Source organism: Tinamus guttatus, unplaced genomic scaffold (genome assembly GCF_059628265.1).
Source record: "Tinamus guttatus ecotype Peru unplaced genomic scaffold, ASM5962826v1 Tinamus_guttatus_pri_ptg000172l, whole genome shotgun sequence".
Taxonomy (NCBI): domain Eukaryota; kingdom Metazoa; phylum Chordata; class Aves; order Tinamiformes; family Tinamidae; genus Tinamus; species Tinamus guttatus.
The window spans coordinates 3,460,787-3,474,245 of NW_028288706.1; the positions used below are offsets into that span (position 1 = coordinate 3,460,787).

At 46.9% G+C, this 13,459-nt stretch overlaps 1 protein-coding gene and 1 long non-coding RNA gene across 2 annotated transcripts in view; both read right to left on the minus strand.

Moving 5' to 3' along the window:
- Positions 1-5,249, minus strand: part of SEC14L5 (SEC14 like lipid binding 5) — a 29,386-nt gene extending 24,137 nt beyond the window's left edge. The window contains exon 1 of the mRNA XM_088523068.1: positions 5,177-5,249. Coding sequence (XP_088379194.1) covers positions 5,177-5,239 — 63 coding nt within the window. The 5' untranslated portion in view covers positions 5,240-5,249. The remainder of the gene's footprint in view (positions 1-5,176) is intronic.
- Positions 5,250-6,416: 1,167 nt separating this feature from the next.
- On the minus strand, positions 6,417-6,997 carry LOC148594968 (uncharacterized). Its single transcript, XR_015913280.1, has 2 exons — positions 6,960-6,997; positions 6,417-6,497 (listed from the first exon to the last, which is right to left on the minus strand). It is a non-coding gene; the product is annotated as an uncharacterized LOC148594968 (long non-coding RNA).
- Positions 6,998-13,459: the final 6,462 nt, after the last annotated feature.

The window sequence follows — 13,459 nt, forward strand, 5'->3', positions numbered from 1 at the left end:
TACCTGGCACAGACCATGGTTGAAGAGAGCACCCAAATACAACAATGTTTTGTTTGCACTCAGGAGGCAAGTTCTGTATATCTAACAATGCTGCTAAAGAGTAAATAATTCCATTTGAGGGGGATTGAACACCAAAGAATTTTTTTTTTTTTTAATAAAAAAGGCAAAGTCCCCTGTATCCTGGCTTTCTCTCAATCTCCAGCATACTGTCACCCTGAAATACCATTTCAGGATGGAGGTGCATCCCAGCAGCTCCAGAGGAATCCCGGGCATGCAGGCCACACGCTGCCAAACACCCCTGTGGGCTGCGTGCAGGAATCCAGTGCCAGGGCGGGGAGCAGCCACCGCGGGCACCTCCTCCCCGGCCTTCCCTCGGCCGCTGCCCGCAGGGCCCCGCTGCAACCCCGGGGGCTCCCCGGCACGGCCGCAGCATCGCGCCGGCTCCGCGGGGCTCCGGCCACCAGGAACTCGCCCTTCTCCGCACTGCGAGGGGGCTAAGACTCTGCCTTATATAAAAGGCAGCCTGGAATATTACTTGAATAACAATGACAGTTTGTAATTTCAGACAACTATTAAGCATGTACAAACTCCAAAATACATATTGTGATACATTATGCTGTAAGCACCGTAAAATACTGAACTGTAGATAACCTAAGCTGTCAATTTGCAAATCTTATGCACCAAGACAGCGGTCTTGATACTTGGATGTGCTGTGAACATGCATATCAAACATGTCAGCAAACCCACAGAATTAACACGATCCTTGCTAGTTATAGCTAGTTATTATTTTGCTTGTGCATTATACTCGTTTCATCCACCATTTTGTCTCTTCCTGATGCTCTCTCCTCTTCCATCCTGCAAGCTGTTTGAACTAGGCTTACTGTAGTGTCTACATTACCTGGCACAAGAGGGCTCGGAGGCTCTACTGCCAAACAATCAGCACATCAATCAGGGATACACCGAGTCCTTTAAGACGCTCCAGCATTAGAGAGCAGCACATGCACAATCCATCAGGACTGAAACTGACCCTTTATGCTACCAGCGTGCTAGATGTGACACGAAGTAGCCATCAAATAAAGCTTAAAAATCTAACATCTGCAATGTGATACATGCTGGTGCTGAGGAGGCATAAATAAAAATCATTTTGGAAAGGTAAACAGAAAGAAGCTCTAAGTGCCAGGACTTGTACCTCAGTGTTCAGAGATATTCCTCCTACAGCAGATCCCAACAGTATAACAAGCTGCTTTCAAACAGACTGTCTGTGCAAGACCCCTCTCACTTTTGGCAAAAAAGAGCAAAGGCAAGATGGTGAAATAAGAAGATAAACATCTAATACATTTTTAAGTCTTTCATGTATACGAAAATACTTAAAGCATGTCAAAATGACAGATTGTGTCAACTGCAAGTGTAAAGAGCTGAGAGCACTACTGAAATTAATGGGGAACCAACTCTCAAATTTGTGTCACTGTTTAAAACTATTTTATCTGACCTAATAATTCATTGGCAACAAATGATATTGAAAATGCAAGCTTAGCTCTGTTTCCTATATGAATATGCATTTTGGACTTCCTTGCCCAAATCAAATGCTTTATCTCCCTGTGTCAGAGGGAGCTCACTAAAATTTGCATCATTCAGAATAAGTTATCGCTCACAAGCTACTTGGCAGAAATCCCTCCTTCCGGATTTGTCTCTATAACATTTTTAGTATAAAACTTTAGCTTTAAAACTGCAACACAGATACTGTATCCAAAAAAAAGTGTTGGCATTTGGGGATTACTTGGCTCTCAAGTAAAATCAGGAGAGGTGCGCAGTCTTAAACCTGCTGATCTAAATGAAGAGAACATAAGATCAGGTCCTTGGAGGCATGAACTTGGCTGGAGAACTCATTTGAGAAAAGCTCCAATTAAAAGGAAAAGCAAAAAAAAACCAAACAAAAAAAAGGAAGTCAAGTTGAAAGGAAAACCACAAGAAGATAAAGGATGACAACAGTCAAGTTATTTTCAAGTATATGGGGGAAAGATGTCAAACACTGGTTATAATTTGTGGAGTCTAACAGTCACACTCCTTTAGTACAAAGGCAGGCTAGGAACATTTGGACAGGTGTGGAAAGATTATCTTTTGTTAAAGAAAACTTGTGCAGAAGCAAAACATTCAAACTCCTAAATGGTCAGAAGAGACAGAGAGCACTAAGTCAATTCCTTTTTACAGCCCCAGCTGCACAGGAGCAGCAAAGACACCAAGAAGGTATGTGATATGAAAGACTGGGAAGTTATGTCAGATCTATAGCCTGCAAAAGTCAGACTGTGAGCTGCAAAACTATTAGCAGAGCATAAATTCATAGACAGTTATCCAGAGACCCACTATAACTGAAGTACAAGCACTGGCTCATGTGTTGGGCACAGCTCTGTGCAGATCAGTGGATGAGCTGCACAAACCTGTGCTTTCAAGAAGCCCACTAGATAAATCATGTTCTTGGTGGCAGGGCTCTATGAAAGGCATGGGAAACACTGTGGGCTTTAACGAGGTCAGGATGCAAAGGATTGCTTGGCTCATTTGGCTGCAACGATCTTATTTCTCACACTCTCATAAAGGAGCAAGATTCACACACTACCTAGTACAGTGAGACCCAAACACCAGAGGTACTGGGGGAAAATACTTTTCCTAACACATACCTCAGGACATAGCCTCAACAGACCACCAAAAATAAGTTGACCCTCCCCATTATACAGATGTCAAGCACAGGAGTATCATGCTGAATAGGCCACCAGGACCAGTAAAATGATGTGGTATCTTGAGGTCACCCACATAATCTTAGGGTCCTCCCAAACCACGGCACGAGATCACTGAAGGTTCGCACGAAGCATCGGAGGGGCAAAGTTGAAAGCGTCTGAACACCAGATTTCCAGCACTAAGGAAGCTGCTGTCAGATCTATGCTGAAGCAGATTAACAGCAATACCATGTGCTCAGGAGCAAAACAGCCTCACTGAACGCCCACGCTCCATGTGAAACTTCCAGCGGCTGACAGGCAGCACTTGACAGCTCCGAGAAATCTGCGCTGCCTCCACACGAAGAGGAGACTGAATAAACCCCTGTGCAGCTCAGCCTGCATGAACGGCCACTAGGTTTGAACATTACTGTCTTCAGGGTATTTACAACATTGGTATTCATAATAGTACAAACCCTGCTGTGAACACACGGTTTTCACAGGACATTGGAGTGGGACTAATGGGTCTATATTTGGTTCCTTAATCCACCACACAGGCCTCTGGGTGACCTTAGACAAGTAGCAATCTGCATAAGAAAGAACTAATGCTTTTGCTAAGGTAATAGGAGTTTGAGTTTGCTGAGCACCAAAAAGATGACATTTACAATCCCGGCCTTGAAGCTCCAGGAAACTGTGAGTTCTTCCACATCAAAAAGTCAAAATTTAAAGCAAATAAACTGAAATCAATTAAAATTAAATGGCTTGAAAAATAAACTCATCAAACCCTGGCCTGTAGGTATTCTGCTAACAAGCTTACAAAGGATTTGCCCAGAGGCAGCCCACCCTCCTGTATTAGCAGCCAATCTATTGTTGGGCATCTGGTGCTAGGGTTATCCTACTAATACAGACAGTAGGAACATGGAGAGCTATTAATACAGCAAAGAAAGTATCTTCATAACAAGCACTGCTATCTTATTCTAAGACATGCTATACTAAGACAGCAAAAACATAGCTAGAGAAGTTTCCCTACCACAAGCAGGTTGGGTACATCCATACCTACATCCATCTACTGCTTAGCTCTTAAACCAACACCGCAAAATCAGACAAGACTTGGAAAAGGGAGTAAAAAAAAAAAAAAAAAAAAAAAAAAAAAAAAAAAAAAAAAAAAGGAGGTGGGGAGAATCCAAGCGTTAAAAAAAGTATTTATTTTATAATCACAAAGGTGAATGGCAATTGCTCTTGGATGAGGAAGTGCTGCTGTTTTTGAAGCTGCACACAAACCCAGTCCCAAATAAAGAATCTCTCATCCAGTTTTAGCTACTGTAAGAGAAGACTGAAGATTGCCTTGGCTAAACAAATGATTTGTAAGATAAGATTTGTATCTTATGGCACTGACTTGCCAAGAATTGAAAAGAGACAGGGTTTTCAAGGCTCTTCAAGTCAGGCTCTCCCTTCCTCTCATGGGGACAAGTTCAGCTCTCTGCAGGCTATAGCTTTTCATCTTCATTCTTGATCCATAGCAGACCAAAGAAAGTTGTTGTCTATGCTCAGTGAGGAAGATAATGGAAAAAGCAGCAGATTAAAAAAAGAATCCCAGGGAGCCTAGAGTGAAATGCTCAGAGATCACAACACAAAGACTTGCAAGAATCTGTAAGCAGAACTCTGAGATACATGCCCAAGTGCTCACTGCCCAGTTCCTTGAAACACAAGGAGCAAGCCCTGCAAAAGAATACTTGGCACACCTTGAAAATCAGTGGCAATGTCCAGAATGCCACCTATGCCCTTCAGCTGTATGTGCTAAGGAAATTACCGTAGCCACATCATCACCAGCCACCAGCAAAGGAATCTCAATCACACCATGAAGCTTCATTTGGAAATTACAAGAGACAGACAGAGAGAGAAAAAAAAAAAAAAGTATGGAAGATTTTTTCCAAAAGCTCCCCATTTTGCACAAAATGAGAGTTCAGTGTGATTGAGAATTGATTTCTAGATATAGATATCCTGCCATACTGATTGGAATGAGAAAAACTGAGAGTTTCCAAAAATATCCAGGCTGAAGCTACTTCATTACCACTCTTTAATGATTTTTGCTCAAATCAAGAAACTCTAGACAGAATGGTATTTTGTGATAATGCAGAGTGTCTGACCCTAGTTAAACGAACTGTCTAACCCCATTCACCTAAACATTACATTTTTTTTTCTGGTGGTATTACTCTTACATGTTATAGAAGTTATTTTAATTAAACTATTCAAATATTTACATGCTTATTCTGATTTTTCATTTTTTTCAAGAATTGAGTGGAGGCTGGAAGATAGCAAGAATTAAACATCTGTTCCCACAACTTGCCCATAAGATTGCCATGAAGACTAGCCAAAACTACAGCTCCCCACCTCCCCCTGCCCTATGCCAAATAAGACAGAGGTTGCAGCCCTTGGCTACAGGAGAAATAGAAGTGCTGAGCGTTACTCACTGCCATGACGAGCTCAAAAGGATATTTGTAGACCCGAACAGGGGATTGATATTTCTGCACCATTTTTATTACACACCTGTAACAGAAAAACAGATCTTAGATCCTTTATATGAAACATACCTTTACTGCAACATGTGCTAGCAATTTTCAACTACAAATCTACTGGAAGTCTTTACCACAGACAGGGAGGAGGAGACATATTAGGGAAAATATCTTGCCCTGTGTCACTCAGCAAGTCAGTAGCAAAGAGGGAATGAACTGCAGCCCACAGTTCCAGGGAACAGCACTGCCCTTCACCATGCCCCAACACCACTGCAGTGAATTCCACATAGAGCTTAAACAAAACTCATGATAAGAAAGCACAAAACAGACGTCAAGTCAGAATGAACTGACTGCACCCTGGAGAAGGAAGCCTCTCAGAGCTTAAATTTTTAAAGGAGGGAAAAAAAAAACCCACATTTTTTCTGCATTATGTTTGCTATAACCATGCAAAATCCCTTATGTGGCAACAGTTTCCAGTACTAAGTCTTGGCTTCCTGTATGTTCCCATTTTAAAGACTTTTGTGCATACAGTAGCATCCAGCTGTTTTAACCCCACTAAAAGAAAGAAAAAGGAAACAGCATGCTCAGAGAACATGCCTGATGCTTAGCTAGCAATCACATCCCACTGACTGGATGCCCACTGCTTCCAGCTGAACCAGGAAAATAACTGCATGCAATGGTAACAATTCAGTCCTCAGCATTTCGTTTCTCCAAGCCACCTCTCACTGTTCTCATCAGGATTCCTCCCTCAGACTCTCTTGCCAGGGTTTTAACCCTCAAGCATGCACCAATAATCAGCATCTGAAGGAGGCATGCAAAATATCTAAAATGTTCTCAAGTCACTTACTGTAAGTCCCTCAGGATGTTGCCCCTATTAATATCATCTCCAAACATCAGAAACACAAAAGACTAGGCTGAGACACTATGTTGATTCCACCCCACTCAAATTCCACTGTGAAGCAGACACAGCCCTTGGGGACATGATGCAGAGCAGCACTGAACTCAACAGAGCAAAAGGCAACTTATCTCTGACATCGAGCCAAAAACTGCCATGGAAACACAAATTAAAAGACAAAAACAGTGATACGTTTTCCTCCAGGAAGACTTCCACAAAACAGTACTGTGCAAGGAAATCTAAGCATTAAGCAAGGGAAATGGAGAGGGGAGGGAAAAAGGAAAAAAAAAAAAAAAAAGGGTACCTGAGAATGAGGGATGTTTGTAGATGGGTCTCTCAATCAGATGATCAGGCCTTGCTGAGTTGCAGAGAGTCTCATTGGTCCTAAAAGCCAGTCCATGTAGAACAAGTAAACAGAAAAGAAAATGCATCAGTAGAGCATCCAGCTCCAAGCGAAGAGAGCAGCGCAGGGGCGAGCGAGCACCCAGGAAGCCCAGGCTGATATCAGGTAACAGATACTCGAGCCAAGAGAGGCACGGGGCACCTTGTAACGCAACGCTGTAATATGATTATGTAACCCTGATACCCAGGCTGCGCGGGGACCTTCCGAGGAAGCGCAAATATAGCAAGAGAAGCCTCGTCAAACCTTCTGCCAGGATCTCACTACCAGTTAGGAGCTTGCCTTCGATACCAGAGCTCTATTGCTCCCTACTTCCCTAGCTGAGGGAAATTAGAGAAAAAGGGTGAGAGATGATCATAGCCACAAGAGCTGGGGAAGACAGGATCGCTGACAGCTCAAACTTGCCCTAAAAACACTTAAACCTTGGAAAAAGCACAGCGGCTGACCTGCTATGCCCTCCTCTTAGAACAGGACTGCAATAAAGTCATTCTGCTTTTCAAAGCAAGAGGGACTCCAGGTTCAACATCTGGAAAAAAAAAAAAAAGCACATATTAGCAAATGCAGTTCAACTGAAGAGTAGTAACACACTAAACCACAGCTTAATCATTTTAACTATCAATACACATCAAAAGGAAGACCTATGACCATTAACCGGGAAGACCATGATCCCAGCTGGCCAAGCCCAGTCTCATTTAAAAACCTCCAAGAAGCACCTAATGCACTGAAGCAACACACCCAGATAATCATTTTAATATCTCAATCAGACACTGGAAGTATGGCACACCTGAATGCACACAACAGGGGCAGCTACCACATTTCATAAAGCATCCACTACCACTCTAGCTGCAAGGCCAACTGCACAGAGAGTCAACAGGCTGAAGCTCTGCAAGGCCAGCTGGCCTACGGAGCCTCTTTTGCTACAATCCATACAGCAATTCACAATTAAGCAAACCTGGGAAAGCAGGGAGTTAATTACAAACCCAAGATACACCAGCTGGCAGGAGACTGAGGGAAGGAGGGCAAGCTCACCGTAAAATGCAAGTAGATGAGCCCCTGGTCATATATACATTTGCCTGCTCCAACTTTGGTAGAGCACAGAGGAAAAAAAAAAAAAAAAAAAAACAGCTAGCTTTAATGAGAAATAATGTAAATCCAGCACACAGAGCTACTGTTACATATTAGCTGAGCATGAAGAGTGAGGGCTCCCACGAGAAATGCTATGTACACATCACTACACATACAGCAAGGGGAAGAGGCAGCAATATTAAGTGCATGTTTCAATTTTGTTTAGAATCATTCCCTGTGTACCTGAGGGATTTTTCCATATGTTTAACTTTTATTCCATTATTATCTGTAAGAGGGATGTAACTGTCAAGAGCACAGCCAGTTGGTTGAAAATAGGAAATTGGGTTTATATATAAATACACCTAACAAATAAAAGCCCCAAACCTTCACCCTTGCTTCTCAGGCAGCCTAGCACCAAATCATCCAACTCTTTCTACATCAGCAGTGCCTCCCCCACCTGCAGCAGCTTCTCTTCAGCTGGAGAGCCGGGACGTGGTGGGTTTTTTGTTTTATTTCCAGGACGATGGGGTAGGGGGAACAGAGCACTTCTGAAAACACCGGAGCTCCAGACTTCCAGTTCTGCTCTGTTATGACACGCAAGGGCCACAGCTGGTAACTGCGTTTCCAAAAGGGAGGCTCTTCGGGCATCAGGGGCTGCCCTCCCCTCATGGGGCAGCAACGTAGACAGCGTGGAGGAAAACAGGAGCCATGTGATGTCTTCTCTGCCCTAAACACCTTTTCTTTAGGTGGATGTTTACACAGAGCTGATGCTTTGCACATATAATAGCAAGACAGTACCAAGCAATGAGTTATTTATTAGAGCTCCTTCACATGAGCCAAGAACTTGTTCAAGTTCCCTGTACTGAAATAGCACAGGCTTTCAGTATCTCTTAGAAGGAGATAGTCTTCTCAGGCAAAAAGATTTGATCTTCCTGCTCCATCTTACACCTAAGAAATACCTACGGTGTAGGGAGTGAAGGAATATGAGCGTTTTAGAGCAGCACAGTGCAGTGGAGTCCAGCCTCCCCTTTTTACACCTTGCAGAGAGGCCTGGAGTCCTGCTGTTGGTTATAACCAGAAGACAAACACCATGAACATTCAAACAACACTCAACATGTTCTTCACAAGACAATTAAGGAACCGTTTTCTCTGACTGAGAGGAAGAGGAAAAAGAAAGAGCACAGAACAGTCTGCTCCAAAAGCTGGAGGAAGTTAGCTGTGCCCTCCATCTAATTGCAAAATAAGCTTCATGCTCTTTGCATTTTCATCTCACACTTGCAAGTGGATTTTCTTGCCAAAGAACCATGGCTGTCCCTTCACACTGCCACACACTAAATGCTAATCAAAATCTAGCACCCTGCAGCAGCAGACCATCTTTCTTGAAGAGAAGTCACGTTCCTCCACATGCCACTCTCAGAGAAACACCCCTTCTCCTCGCCATTCCACAGGGAGCGATGCTACATGCCTTTTTAACCAAAAGCACAGCAATACGCATCTAACAGTCATTAAATTCAACTTAAAAATGGAGACCTGCTCTGGGTCATCTCAACACACGGACCAAGAGCCGGTGCCATCACCAGCTCCCCGCATGCAGCTGTGCAGTCCCCTTTTGGCACCGCACACCAGCCCCATCCCCTCCTCACGCCTCCACGGAGCCGATTCTGCTCCTTGGAGGAGTCGAGCCAAGTGACCCGGAGCACGGGAGCACACGCTTAGGTCAACCCTACCCTAAAGCCAAGCGTTTTATATAGAAGCTGACCCAAATCCAGCGGGGCACTCGCAGGCACTTACCGTGGGCAGCCGCGGCGCTCAGGAGCACCGTCCGGGGGTGCCGGGCTCACCGGGGCCAGCTGGGACCGTGGGCCATTAGCCCCAGCCAGGGGCCGGCGACTCCCCTCCCCGTTAGCCCAAGCCAAGGGCGGCCGTTGCCCTGCGCGGCCCGCGGCGCTCCCGGCCTCTCCTCGAGCTCCGGCCAGCAGAGCCGGGGGGCTAAACGGGCTCCAACTTCGCCGGGCAGCGCAGGCAGCGGCCGAACTTGGCGGGCGGTTTCTAACGCGGCGCGGCGGCTCCGCCGCTCACCCCGCGCGGCCGCTCCAACCCCCGGGGATTACCGGCGGCGGCGCTGCCCTCCCCGCCTCGCGGCGCCGCCTCCCCCGCGCCCTCCTCACCGCTGAGCGCGGCGGCGGCAGCGGCGGGGCCAGGCCGGGCCCATGCGGAGCGCGGCGGCCTCGGCCCCGCTGCGCCGCTCCACGCGCCGCTTCAACCGCCGCGCGCGCCCCGCCCGCCGCCCCCGCGCGCTGTCCATTGTGCTGCGGCCCCGCCCCGCGGGCGGCCCGGCCGCCGCCGCCATCGCGCCGGGGAGGGGGCGGCTCCGGCCCGGCCCTTCCCGCCGCGCCGACCCGCCCGCGCTGCCTCAGGCGGCGCTGGGGGTTTGGTGCGTGGCCGTGGCCTGCCCCGATAGACCAGGGGCCTCGGAGGCGCCCAGACCCTGGGGCAGTGAACGCAACGGGCCGGCACCGCAGGCTGGGCGCACGGTGTCACCTGTGCCCGCTGCTGAGCTCCCCACCTCCTTCCTGGATGGGCTGAGGGCTGTGCGCTCGCTTTGGGGCGATTCCTTCATTTCTCAGCCTTTTCTCCGTGTAGCCTCTGGGGGTCCTGCGGGAAGTGCTGCCCGCCCCGTGCTGGGCAAGGAGCTGCGGCCAAGAGGCGATGGCACCTGGCAGGACCCCTCGCAAATGGATCCCAACCACTGTCTCCACAGGCATGAGGCACGTGCTGTGGGTGACACCGTGCTGCAGGTGACACCGTGGTACCAGGGTGGAGGAGAGCGAGCTGGGAGAGCAGCCTGGGAGTGTTTGCACCTTCCGAGCCTGCTTTCCCAGAGCCTCCCCAGGGCCCAGCTGGCACGCGGGGAGATGTTACTGCAAACATCACACTTGTGGTGCTTTTTCTTTTCCCACCTCCTTATCACATACAGCTGTCGAACAAGCCTCCCTTTATCTGAGCGGGTGTTTGAGGAAGCTCTGTGCCTATTTCCGATCCGCAGTGTTTGCTGAAGTGCCCTGCTATCTGGGCGACGAGGCCGGCCTGGCGGCGGGCGGCAAACAGAGGAGCTGGCAAGGGGCAAAACAGCCTGAAAGCTCCCATCTGAAAATCCACAGCAGCTGGTACTTCTAGAGGCTTCCGAACAACCACCACAATACTATGCAAGGCCCAGAACATCTCAATTCACTTTATAAATATGTGTTGTCTTTTCCCATCCAGAACATGCAGCTTTTTCAGAGAAATATCTCCCTCGTCCTCACTATCACTATACCTCACTTATGCCTTCTTTTCCTTACCCTTGAAAGACAAAAATATGCTGCTAGAGTAGCAGCAAAGACGTGCACCCAATTTTTCCACCATCTGAGCCCAAGCAGGATTCCTGCCTCAGGGCACGTTGTTCAGTGCTCAGGGTTTCTCATGGGAGCTCTTCCGAAGCAGCCAGCACCGGTGTTAGCGCTGGGCTCTGTAGTTAAAAGTTAGAGCGTTCACCAGGAACCATGTCTGGCATGTGGTTACTGCTCACTTCCACTTCCCCAGTACTGAAGGCTTTTCCCTGCAAACTCTTCCTTGCAGCCTTCTTCCGTGATCTGCGGGCGTAAATTTGAAAATCTTGGCAGAAAAGCCCAGTGCATCATGTGCTGAAAAGGAGAACTGGCAGGGTTTGCTCACGGTGCTGTTATTTGTATGGTGGGTTGCCCTGTTCTTTGTTCCCTCCTGGGACTGCTGGGCTGCCCTTAGCCCAGGGGAAGGATCCCCCTTGGATGGCTCCTTTCCCCCATGGAAAAGGAGCATCATGCAGCCAGCCCCGTCCTATCCACACTGTCACACTGAAGCCACTTTCCAGTCCCCTTCCACATGTGTTCAACAACCTTAGAAAATCAGCAGCGCTAAAACATTAAAGAGTCTCTTTAAATATTCAGCAGGAAAGTTCACCTGGTTTTTAGAGCCATATTTAAGGCAGAGTGGAAGTGTTAGTTCCACTCTCTAGGTCTGGGCTTTTGTCCAGCCAGTGTCAGTGAATGGGGCTGAGAGCAGAAGGAGGCTCTGCAGCCTCCAGCCCGGGGAACAGAAAGGCCAGTCTCCTCCACAGCAGCGTTCAGGCTTAGTTTTCACCTCTGCTATGAGACACATATCTCTCTAGACAAACTTTTTACCACTTACCTAGTGCTATTTTATAAAGCTAAGTAAAAGTTCAGCCTGCTCTTTTAAGAATCAGCAAAATAACATTTTTTTTTTCCACTGAGTACACAGAACTGCCACAGATCATCCCACAGTGTTCGCCAGGCTCGCTTGTACTAGGAGGTCGAGCCTGTTGTCCCCTTCCCCATGTCACTAGACAAAAGCTGGCACTGTCCTTCCCGCTTCTCTGGTGCGACACTGGGGCGAGGCGTCGTGCCCAAGGTCACACAGTGAAATGGCAGAGATGGAAATGGAGATTTAATGAGCTCCAACCCAGCACATCTTGTAGCAGATTCAGTTACCTTACTCATCAGCGTGCAGATAAACAGTGCTAATGGCTCTAAGCTACATTCACCTTTCAAGATAATGCCCAGGTGGCTACCTGCCCAAGCCTCCTTTTTCGCATATGTTAAAATAGTTCAATATTCCTGTGTTGGTTTATTTCACTAGACGAAAAGGATTTGCACCTTCTGACCCACAGTTGTTGAGAAATTAACTTCTGCCATTCTTAAGAAAAATGCAAAATAAAAACATGAGGTCAGTAGTATTTTACACCCAAAACTTCCAAGTGAACATCTGACTGCAGTGATGCTCTTTAAATGTATTTTCATGAGTTTATACACATCGTGTTCCAAACATACTCTGTTACACTCATTTACTGGCATAGTTTGCATTTCCCCTTGTGGCTTATAAAATACTTCCCATTTTCCATCTTAATCACTCAGCGAGATCTAATATTCTCCAAGACTCTCATTTTTATCAGTAACACCTCACCTTCTCCGGCTTTCTATTAGGACATGCTAGGGCCCTCCTGCAAAGATACAACGTGTTGTGACAGCAGCAGATCTCCAGAATTCAGCTCTTCATGAACATCAGGCAGGCCCTGCATAAATAAAATATGTTCTGGCTAAATACCATGTTCTGCAACTTTTCTGTCTGTGCTGTTGGCTCTTTTTTGCCTCTTGGTAGCTCCATGGGAAGATACCATTTTGTGACTGAGTTCTGCTAAATCAACTTGCCTAGGCGTGAATGATGCCATAGGTTTGCTAGTCTAGGTCAGCAGAGTCAGCAGCACCTCCAGGAGCACAATTCTCATCATACCTTAGCTTTCAACCTTTCTCTGAGAAGACAGCAACAGTGCTATTAATAGGAAACGGAAAGTTTTCTGTGCTCGAAGCAATGGCAAAAGGAACATGATGAGCTTAACATGATGCTAAGAAAAATAAACAAACTAAAAAGTTTGACTGCTTTTAAAAGCAAAATATATACAGCACTTGATGTTCCAGCTAGTAGGAACCTGGATGCTTTCTCTTCCAAAGAGCTTGCTGGTATGTTAAGAACACAGGATTGTCTAGGCTTTTTAAAAAGCTTAAATCCTCACGGCTCTTTTTCCAGCAGACAGCCCAGGATGCACAAAATACCATGGCTCTGGGTCAGCAACGAGTTGCCTCTGCCTTGGCTATGCATTTATGTCACCTGTGTAACATGTGGGCTTCGGCAGGCTTGCTTCCAGGACACCTTGGCACATAGCAGTACTTTCGTACAAAACTCTTCTTTCTTGGGATAAGATGACAAGTCACCCGGCAAGGGAAGAGGCATCGAAAATGTTCCTTTTCAGCTCACGTAGCTGATCCCTTGGACAGGCCAGACCCCCCAG